Genomic DNA, 11596 nt, shown 5'->3' on the forward strand with positions numbered 1-11596 from the left:
AACAGACATTCTGTCATAAACATTGTCACATTTAACTAATAATTTAACATGTGTACTGTCTTTGTTTAAACTTTATACAATATTCACTCATTGAACATCATTTTCAGACCATGAAAACCTACAGTACAGACCAAAAGTTTGGACACACCTTCTCATTCAAATGAATCAGAAGGTGTGTCCAAACTTTTGGTCTGTACTGTACATTTCTGAAAAATTTCATCAGTTACAGCAAAACAGTGTGATGGAAGAAAAGAAAATATAAGTATTTATGAGAAATTAAATGAACATGTCATTATATAAAATTTAGAATTGTATTAACTCCACTAAAGCTGTGACCTCAAAAAAAAAAAAAAAAAGTCGTAAAACTGACAGCATGTTTTTCTTCATTCCAGCAGATGTTTCCTCATAAAAGCAGACATGGGACACATTTAAAACCAGTGAAACTTCCTGCTAAACCACATTTAGCACAAGAGCAGCTTAGAGAACCTGAGGTAAGCAACATCTTCCTCTTCAATGTTATCTCCATTAACTATATTCTCAATTTGGGAAATTTAGTTTACCTGATGAATGGATTAGAATAAAAATAAAATAAATAAGCTATATACTAAGTTTTGTTCTTTGAAGGTTACAAAGTTAAAATGGCACAATGTAATAAAGCAAAATTCCAGTCAAGTAGCACCTACATGTAGGCGTTATAACCGTTTTTTATTGTAATATGTTGTAAATTTTAAATATTCTATAATGACATTGGTGTAACTGCATTTATAATAATGTGTGATGCTCTAATAATGCTCTCTGATTACAAAAGAGGGGCTTCTATCCTACATTCTGGTTTTATCTCAGACTTCATCATCATGAGATTGTCTCTGGTTTCACAACATCTGCTGGTGTTCATATCAGTCTTGTCACTCAGTAAGGCTGTGTTCCTGTTTGATTTTCAGTGTAGTTAGTAAAAATAATAAAATTACAGAGTCAGAATTCTCCTTTGACTTTAAGTATCTCTCTTTGTCTGTAACAGCTAGGGCACAAACAACAACTGAACAGACAACATTTCCTATAATTACATCTGCAACAACACCTGCCACTATAACACCTGCAACAACAACATCTGCATCAACAACATCTGCACCAACAACAACAACTGCAACAACAACATCTGCACCACCAACAACAACTGCAACAACAACATCTGCACCAACAACAACAACTGCTACAACAACATCTGCACCAACAACAACAACAACAACATCTGCACCAACAACAACACCTGCAACAACAACATCTGCACCAACAACAACAACTGCTACAACAACATCTGCACCAACAACAACAACAACATCTGCACCAACAACAACACCTGCAACAACAACAACAACAACATCTGCATCAGCATCTGCACTGTCAACAACACCTGCAACAACAGCATCTGGACCGGCAACAACAACATTTGCACTGACAACAACACTGGCAGGTAATTATGGACCTTTGAATTAGAACCAGTTCTGTCAGGACAACTATTGTCAAATATAACTTACAATTAGCATACATTTTAGGTTGGGGGTATGATTCTGTTCTGGGCAAACACTCCCTGCCCATCCATGCAGACTAGCATGAATAGAAGCAGGGAGAGCATAAATAACCCCCCTAGGGTAAACAGAACAGAACCAACATTATTGATTAATGTAGATGTCATTAATGTTCTAAGCAATTATTTTATTGTAATAACTTAATTCAGTGGTCTGACTAAATGATAAATATCCAATGCCAAGTCCTGACTGGAGGAGAGGAGGAGTTGGGGATGGAGGTGGGTGATTAGCTTATAGGACATTATAATGGGAATTATGATTGGTATTGTATAGGTATAGGTAGACGTGGATGAGTTGAGCGTCAGCTGATGTGAGCTTGACTAACGTGATCTGCCAGAACTAACGCTATGCTTCATATCTTTGGTGTGAATTGAACAAACCCAAGAAGAACCTCTGCCACATTTTTTTGTAGAAATGTTTTATAATTTAATGCCAGCACGAAACAGACATTTTAATAGTATTTTCTTGCCTATTGTGACAATAATCTGAGTGAAACTGCTTCTCAAACAAGAAAAAAAATGTAGGGCCGGACTTGATTTTGTCCATCAGGAATTGATTGGTTGGTTGTGGCTTGCAGTTGGTTGATTTCATGTGAGTGACAGATTGTCCCACACCAATAAACACTTCATCAGAACAAAGATGTCACTGTAAAGAGTGAGAGGAATTAATAATATGAGGGAACATTCATTTAAAACAAAAATGATGTGCATAGATAAATTATTTATAATAAATACTGCAATAATGTAAAAGAAAACTGACTTTTATTCTTTTTTTTCTTTAATAGGCATTACAACAACAACTGTAACAACAACAACAACAACAACAACTAAGTCATTGACAGGTAATTGAACTTTAAATTAATGGTATACATTCACGTCAGAATTACCAAATGACCAGGGGCCTCATGTATCAACGCTGCGTACGCACAAAAACTTTGCGTACGCCAGATTTCACGCTCACGTTTGGATTTACTAACGATGAAATTAACGTGAGAATGTGCGTTGATCCACGCCAACTCCATGTCTGGCGTACGTGTATTTTTTGTGCGTGTGTTTGTTTTATTTCCCTTGGCGACTCCTAGAGGCAATTATTTTAAATTGCACACTACAAAGTATCGCACCAACACATGTGGAAAACATTGCTATTAATTAATAATTGATAAAATGGGTTAATTGAGACAATATTTTTCTACCAATTATGTGATTTAGAACATATAAAAGCATTTGCAAATGTATACATCCCTTAGTCTATGGCAATGGCAGTGTTGGCCTTATTGGAGGACATTGTCAATGGCCAAATCCGAAGGGAACGCGTTTTTAGGGATCACAGTGATTTTCTGGCCCACGATGATGACTGGCTTATAAGCTGTTTCAGATTTCCAAGAGCTATCCTCTTGGAGCTCTTTGCTGAGTTGGGTCCAAATTTGGAGACAGCGAGGAGCCACGCATTACCCGTTCCCTTACAGGTGCTGATAGCGCTTGGTTTCCTGGCAAATTGTTCTTTCCAAAGGGAACTGGCAGATCGCTCGGGGTTAAGCCAGTCGTCTTTGAGCCGTGCAATGCCAGCTGTATGGGACGGGATCATCCGCATGTCTAGCAGGTATATAAGATTTCCATACCATGCAGTTGACCAGCCAAACAAAGCGCAATTTGCAGCGATCACCGGTTATCCTAATGTAAGCGCAAGCGATCGACTGCACGGACATTGCTATAAAGGCGCCATCTGAAGAACAATTTGGATACGTGAATCGGAAACAGCTAAGTTTTACTTTATTTTATTTTATTGAGCGTAATTATTTAACTGCATATCAGGAGACCGCGGTTATCCATTAAAGACGTGGCTGTTAACCCCCCTCAACAACCCACAAACTGACCAAGAGCGCAGATACAATGATGCCCATTCTCGCACTTGTAGAGCGGGCGATTGGGCAGCTGAAATGCCGGTGGCACCAGAGCCGTGCACAGACCTTTTGAGGGGCATGTGCTGAAACTGAAAAAAGGGCACCCCCCCCCCAACCCCTCCACCACCAAAAAAAAACACACAATAATATTCTTATTTTATATTTAATTAGTATTAATAACTTTTATACAGATAATATACATATAGAGGGTATGTAAATTGTCACAAGGAGGGTCAGAGACGTACGGATCCATTTGCAGCATTTTATTCAAAACAAACAAACACAAAGGGGCAAGCAGAAATCGTGGTCAAAAACAGGCAGAAAGGTCGGGGCTGGCAGCAAGAATCAAACACGGGAGGGAGTCCAGGAATCAAACACACGGGAAAACAAACACGGAAAGAAACGCTCGGAAATACAGACCATACGGAACAATAAGACTTCGCAGAGTGGCTGTGTGTGTGAGAAGCTTAAATGCAGTCAGTGTGATGAGATGCAGCTGTGAGCGGTAATCAGTAAAGTGAGAGCAGGTGAATGCAGTGATTAGTGCAGTGGCTTGTGGGGAATGAAGTCCATGAAGTGTGGTGCAAGAGTTCATGATGACAGGATAGACCAAATACGTGACAGAGCCCCTCCCCAAGGAGCGGCTTCCAGACGCTCTAACCACCTAATACAACCTGGAGGGTGGTGGAGCGGAGGCGGAACAGGGGGAGGGATGGAGGGCCAGGTCCATGTGGGGGTACTGGAGCTATGGACTGAGGCGGAGCCGACGGAGGGAGAAGCCATGGTGGAGGAAGGGTTGGCTCCTGCCTGGGGCCGACCGACGGAGGTGGAGCCGGTGGAGCCCGAGGCGAAACTGGAGAGTCGATGGTCCTGGGCGACACAGAGGATCCGGAGGACCAAGGCGGAACCCAAGGCTCTGGCACCCCCGGCGGAGATGGAGGTCCGGAGGTACGCAGCGGAGCCGGACTGACAGAGGATCGAGGCTGTGCCCACGGGAGGGAGGAGGTCCACAGAGCCGGCAGGACGGAGTGACGAGGCTCAGCCGGAGGAGTAGAGTCCAGAGGCGAAGGTGGGGCGACGACTGACCGGGGCGGAGCCGGAGAGACGATGGAGCCCGGAGGAGCTCCATCCTCCTCCTGTCAGCGACTGTCTTGGATCTGCGAACTGCCCTCTGTAGATGATGGTGAGCTTCGTCCCAGACTCTTGCTCTCCTGAAACCAGTAATCCACTGCAGGGACCTCAGATGGTTCACCATTCCAGTGAAACAGCCGGGGTTGGAATCCAAGGATACACTGGAATGGTGTGAGGCCCGTGGTGGGTTGCCGCAGTGAATTTTGGGCGTACTCCGCCCAGCCCAGAAACTGGTTCCAGGGGTTCTGGTGACCGTGACAGAAGGTCCTGAGGAACCGCCCCACTTCCTGGATCTTCCTCTCTGTCTGGCCGTTGGTCTGAGGGTGGTAGCCAGAGGAGAGGCTGACGGTCACCTAGGAGCTTGAAGAATGATTTCCATACCCTGGAGATGAATTGGGGTCCCCTGTCTGAGACAATGTCTTCTGGGATCCCGTAATAACGAAAGACATGGTTGAAGAGAAGTTTGGCAGTCTCCAGGGCAGTGGGAAGGCCTTTTAATGGCAATAACCTGCAGAACTTAGAGAACCGGTCCACGATGACGAAGATGCAGGTGTTTCCATCCGATGGAGGGAGGTCCGTCATGAAGTCAACTCCTAGATGTGACCAGGGGCGGTTAGGAATTGGCAAGGGATGGAGTTTTCCTGCAGGTAGATGACGGTGACTTTTTGACATTGCACACTCCTTGCAACCTTGCACATACCTTCTCACATCCCTTGCCATATCCGGCCACCAGAAGCGTTCGGATAACAGCAAGTGTTGTTGGCCCCAGGATGTCCAGTACCCAGGGAGGTATGTGTGGAGTGTATGAGATCTACCCGTTGTGTTCTGGGAATGAATAGATGATCAGGTGGACGGCCCGGCAGAGGTCGGGGTTCCGGAGTGGTGACGGCTGGAGGAGCGGACCCCTCGATGGGATTGATGATGATGATGTTTTCTGGTATGATGTTGGTGGGTGTCTCAGTAGTTTCTTGGGAGTCATGGAGTCTGGATAGTGCATCGGCATGGATGTTCTTAGAACCAGGACGATATGTAATGGTGAAGTGGACCATCTGGCTTGACGGGGACAGAGTCGTTTAGCATCACGGAGGTATTGAAGATTTTTATGGTCAGTGATCACCTGAAATGGCACCCTCCAGCCAATGACGCCACTCCTCCAGGGCGAGCTTGATAGCCAACAATTCCCAATTACCGATGTCATAATTCCTCTCCGCTGGGCTGAGCTTCCGGGAGAAGTAGGCACATGGATGGAGTAATTTGGGTGTTCCTCGAAATTGCGATAAGACTGCTCCGACTCCAGAGGTTGAGGCGTCCACTTCCACCACGAAAGGGAGTTCAGGGTCCGGAATGGCCAGGAGTGGAGCATGAGTGAAGGCAGTTTTGAGGGATTGGAAGGCTGCAGCGGCTTCTGGGGTCCATAGGAGAGTTTTCGGCTTACCCTTAAATAGGTTGGTGAGAGGAGTTGTAACAATACTGTAGCCTTGTATGAACGGTCTATAGAAGTTAGCGAATCCAAGGAATCTCTGCAGCTCTTTGATCGTGGTGGGTTCTGGCCTGGTAACTACTGCGGAAACCTTCCTCTCATCCATGCGGACCCCATGCCGGTCTATAATGTAACCCAGGAACTGGACTGATGGGAGATGGAGTGAACACTTCCCGGCCTTCAGGAAGAGTTGGTGTTCCCTGAGTTTCTGGAGGACCTCCGCAACATGGTGGCGATGTTCGGCCTCACTCCGGGAGTAAATGAGGATATCGTCTATGTAGATAATTACGAAGTGGTGAAGGAACTCCCGGAGGACTTTGTGGATGAAGTTTTGAAATACGGCGGGGGCGTTGACCAGACCATAGGGCATAACAAGATACTCGTAGTGGCCGGTAGGGGTCACGAAGGCGGTCTTCTATTCATCCCCCTCACGTATTCTCACCAGGTTGTAAGCGCTGCGGAGGTCCAACTTCGTGAAGATGGTAGCTGAACGAAGTTGTTCTAGGGCCGCAGGGACGAGAGGAAGGGGATATTTGAACTTGATGGTGCTTTGGTTGAGGATCCGATAATCAATACATGGTCGCAGCCCTCCATCCTTGGTCACAAAAAAGAAGCTGGATGCTGCGGGGGAAGTGGAATGACGGATGTATCCTTGGCTGAGAGCTTCCTGGATGTACTCCTCCATGGCCATAGTCTCCGGAAGCGACAACTGGTAGAGCTTACCTCTGGGTAAGGGAGCATCTGGAATCAGGTCAATGGCGCAGTCCCATGGCCGATGAGGTGGTAACTGGGAAGCTCTCTTGGGGCAGAAAATGTCCTGGAAGGATGCGTAGATGTCAGGAATCTGAGTTGATTGTTTTTCGATCGGGCTTTCAACAGACATGACATAGACTGGAATAGATTTCTTGGTAGGTCGTGGAAGTTCCGGAAAACATCTTGATGAGCATTCCTTACCCCATTTTATAATTTCTCCAGTGCCCCAAGAGAGGATGGGATCATACTTCACCAGCCACGGACGCCCTAAGATGATGTCCACATTGGCGCCCTCCAGAACCAGTAACTGAATGTCCTTTTTGTGTAGGACTCCGACTTGAAGTGTAATGGTTTCACATTTCCGATGAATACGTGGACGGGCAGTAATAGATCTGGTTATGGGTTGAATCTGGTAGATGTTCGACTAGGCTTCGGTACGGAGCTGTAGCTGGCGACAGAGGGTGCCCGAGATGAAGTTTCCTGCTGACCCGGAGTCGATGAGAGCATTGGCTGTAACAGAGAAAGCGTGGGTGGTTAACTGAACATTGGTAAAGAGGGGATGTATCTTTTCTACATCTGAATGGATGACACTCACCGATGTTCGTATTGGACGAAGCGGGCAGGTCAGCCTGACATGCCCGTTAGCTCCACAATACATGCAAAGACCCCGGGTCAGCCTCCTCTGTCGCTCAGCAGCAGTGAGTTTGCCAGACTCAAGGATCATAGGTTCTGGTTCTGGAGGGTTAACAGGTTCTGACGGACGGAGGAGTGCAGTAGGTATGGCCTCTGGATGGGACTGATATGATTTCATACGGTCAGAGCATCTTAGCGATTGTTGAATAAACTTCTCCAGTCCCATATTGTCATCCAACGCAGCCAATTGCATGCGGAGTTGGGGTTGAGGATCGCTCGTTCCATTCACTGGCCGTGGCTAGAGTGCGGAAACGAAGGGAATATTAATGAGTAGACATTGTTCCTTGGGTTAAATGATAGAGTTGCTCACCAGCAGATACCTCTCCATCAGCGTGGCCAAATACCTCTTTGAAGTGGGAGACGAATGCTTGGATGGAACGAGTGGCCGGCCCGGCCTGCTGCCAAATGGTTTCGGCCCACTGAAGAGCAGATCCGGTGAGTAAAGATGTGATGAACGCGATCATTGATTGATCTGTGGGATATAGAGCAGGTTGCATGGTGAATATTAAAGAGCATTGTAGCAAAAATCCGTTGCACTCCTCCGCCCGGCCAGAGTAGGGCCCCGTCAGGGGGTGCTCGGTGCTGGCGGTGCTTCAGGAGGTGGAGCAGATGGCATGATGGGCGATGGTCTCAACAACACCTTCCGAAGTGAGTCCACCAGTTCCTGGAATGGATCGGGGTTGCTCATGCTGTTGTACAGTTTGGTCCGGGCTTACTGTTACGGAAGCACACCGACAACTGAGGTAAGTGAAGATAATAATGTTTATTTTCACAGCAGAGCAGAAGATGGAGAATGACATGCAGAAATGGTAAGTATAACAGTTCAGGGTTGTAGTAATGAACGAAGGATATTCAATGATCTGACTGAGGTATGCTTCTTTTCCAGGAACGAAAGCAGGAGGTCTTCTGAGCTGTGTTTCACCTCCGTTCTCCACACCACAGAAGACTTACGACACACACACCGCTGACTGGAACAGGGCAGAGATGATTGGCTTACGGCACACACACCGCTGACTGGAAGCAGAAGACTTGACAGACTGGAACGGAACAGAGATACAGGTAAGTATATTCAGGTAGGTAGAATGTTTGTGATCTCGCAGAGAGTGTCACAATGAGTCCACTTCGTATGAACGAGCCCGGTCAAAGAGTGGTGCGTGGTGTGTGCTTATATTGAAGCGTGGCTGATTAGGTGCAGGTGTGTGTCGTCAGTAATCAGGTGATTGTGATCACTGGGTGATTGTGGTGGAGGAACCTGGCCAATCCGTGACAGTTAGTTTTAGGTTAGGTTAAAGGGTGGTCATAAGGTAAGGTAACAGTGTAATTATAGATAAATTATATTATAGATAATTAAATTTATTTACAGCTGTAATTAGGTAGTTTTTTTTTTATAAAAATGCAATGTAAAATGTGTATGTACACAATAAGTGCATTAAAATAAATTTTAATTTAAATGTTACTAAATAGTAGTTAAACACGCTTAATAAAAAGTGAACACCATATTTTTATTAAAATCGTGTAAGGTACGTGAGTTTGGTTTTTGCATAAGTTTTGCCTCTTTGTCGCCATCTCTGTTTGATAATTACTTGCGTAATTATCTTCATTACGTGGGTCGTGCACCAGCATGGCTCTAGCTTGGATGAATCTAATACAAAAAAAATTACGGACTGCAACTTTAAAAATTTAAAACTATAAAAACAGCTCATTAAATCTATAATTTTGCCCACCTTCAATCGGACATGGAGATATGAGATTACTTTTGAGTCATTCAGATTTATTTGAAATTTAAAATGATCAAGAGAGAGTCGAGGATTCTGGGGGGAAAAAACTCTTTTGTTTTTAAATCCACCTCTAGGTATATCTCATGCCACAAGTGTATGATATGAATAGTAATTTCAAATATTTATTTTTCTAATTGATAATTGACTTTTTACTTTTCACAGACCCCTGCTACAAATACACTGTGCTGGATGATCCTTGGAGATCCCCAGACTATCGATATACCCAAAATATGTGTGACGCAAATGTGAACTGGGTCGGCTGGTATCGTCTCTTCATTAATGGTCAAAGTGCTCAGATGTCAGAAACATGTGTTAATATTAGGAGCTGTGGCACTAATGCCCCAATGTGGCTGAATGGAACACATCCAACAGTTGAGGATGGAGTGGTGAACCGAGATGTCTGCGGTAGCTGGAGCAATTGCTGCTCTTTCCCATATTCCATTAAAGTCAAAGCCTGTCCAGGAGGATATTATGTTTATGAGTTTGTGAGACTAAATGTTTGCAATGCTGCATATTGTGCAGGTAAAAACTATTTTCCATTCATCCATATATGTGTTTGTTTAATGTATGACATCTATGATTTTGTCAGACCATCTGTCTCTTATTGGCTTACTGTGAAGGTAAATAAAATAACATCCATTTTGTACATATGTAACTGATATTTATACGTGTTTAATAATAATATTTATTACTTTTTTGTGCAAAAGTTCGGAACAACAATCTTGCTGTCACATCAGAGCAAACCTTGGCAGGTAATGTAGTCTGCTAGACCCTCTACCCTCTAAAATCTGTCATTTAAGCCATTTTTAGCCAGTAATTGGTTAAACTTCATAAAAGCCCATGTAATGTGTTTAGTATACAAATTAGTATATTTATGTATGCTGGTGTGTTGTGTGTGGTGTTAGTTCATGTTTATTAGCTCTGAGCTCATCTATATACTATTGTACTTGTAAGAATTAAAAAAAATAGCAGAGACACACGTTGCACAATTTATGTCGCTTCCAAGAAAAAGGACCAAAAATATAGTCATGTGCTCTTTAGAATTACAATATTTACCAAGGGTGCCAATATTGGTAAAGGGTGCTGATTTTTGTTTGATACTTATGAAATCTAGTTAAAGACACTGTTACCTGGTTCATTTTGTGTCTTAAAAAACATTTGCAAGACAATATAGAGTAGTGATCCTCAAATCTGGATCTAAACTCAGCAGGAAAGTGGATCTCGCAAGCCAGATTTTAGGATCTCTGACATAGAGAGTAATTACGGAGTATAGATTTACACTGAGTACAAATAGCCCAACTTGTACTAACTCCGCCCACTAGTGCCTGGTCACTGGAGAGAGAGACAATATTACAACAGATGCCCATCAGCAGCATTGAACTAAGGAGTAATGGTGCATTTCCCCAACAGCATCAAATCTGTGCTTAATGCTGCTGGCAATGCTACAGCGCTTCTGATTTGAGATGTCAACTTTAGGGCAGAGCACACTGCTGAAAATAATGTTTACACCATGTTTGCCTTTCCTCTTCTTCAGCGGTTCGCAAACTAAACACTTCATTGGCGTCTATAGAGACAGCCCTAAAAAAAAAACATGACTTTTTCAATGACAAGTGATTTTAGCTCAGTAATCCACCAGTTCAGCAAACACTCAGAAGCACACATCAAAATCTTGATTTATCAATATTTTTTTCCACTTTCACTGATGTTGATTTTTATAACCAACATCTATTCTATCCACTGATACCAACCATTCATTAATTTTCAGAATTGTAACCCTTTAAATGCTGGTTTGTTTACATAATGCCACAGATGTTTTTTATGAAAAAATTTAAAATAGTTGTTCATTTCCATATACTAACTGCGAAGTAGATTTTTTAGATTTAAAATTTCAATTACATCCAAAGATGCTTCTCCTTCATTCACCTTTTGGTGAATGTAGCCTTGGCCAGGAAGAGTTGATATCATCAGGCGGTATTCAACGATCATTGGGTGTTTCAACCCTGAACCGCAACACCCTCAACATAGGTGGGTCAGCAGTGGTGGCCAAATCACTGCCCATCAACTCCCCCTGGCTTCCAGCTAAGCTCCTCCCTCCTGCTCCATAACCAGCAAGAAGCTCTCTCTGCTGCCTCCCTCATCCTGCGAACAGTCATCTTTCTCTCCCTCCCCATCACCCCAATGGCTGTAAGCATCCTCCATACTGAAAGGGTGGGGAATCCTCTACAGCCGACCTTGACTGGGAAGAGCCATGCCTGCCAACCTTTCCCCCTATAGT

The 11596-nt window shown here is 44.0% G+C and overlaps 1 protein-coding gene across 1 annotated transcript; it reads left to right on the forward strand.

Annotated features, from left to right (window-relative positions):
- The first annotated feature begins 788 nt into the window (after positions 1 to 788).
- LOC141297518 (uncharacterized) lies at positions 789 to 11595 on the forward strand. Its single transcript, XM_073827942.1, has 5 exons — positions 789 to 912; positions 1019 to 1471; positions 2371 to 2427; positions 9484 to 9941; positions 11347 to 11595. Exons 1-5 carry the CDS (start codon positions 789 to 791, stop codon positions 11593 to 11595), a joined length of 1341 nt encoding a protein of 446 aa, XP_073684043.1.
- The last annotated feature ends 1 nt before the right edge of the window (position 11596 follows it).

Source organism: Garra rufa, chromosome 22 (assembly GCF_049309525.1).
Source record: "Garra rufa chromosome 22, GarRuf1.0, whole genome shotgun sequence".
Classification (NCBI taxonomy): Eukaryota; Metazoa; Chordata; class Actinopteri; order Cypriniformes; family Cyprinidae; genus Garra; species Garra rufa.

Coding starts and splice junctions, on each gene's coding strand:
- LOC141297518 (XM_073827942.1), top strand. CDS start 789: ATGCTCTCTGATTACAAAAGAGGGGCTTCTATCCTACATTCTGGTTTT. Junction 913..1,018: donor CATATCAGTCTTGTCACTCA/GTAAGGCTGTGT, acceptor TGTCTGTAACAG/CTAGGGCACAAACAACAACT. Junction 1,472..2,370: donor ACTGACAACAACACTGGCAG/GTAATTATGGAC, acceptor TTTCTTTAATAG/GCATTACAACAACAACTGTA.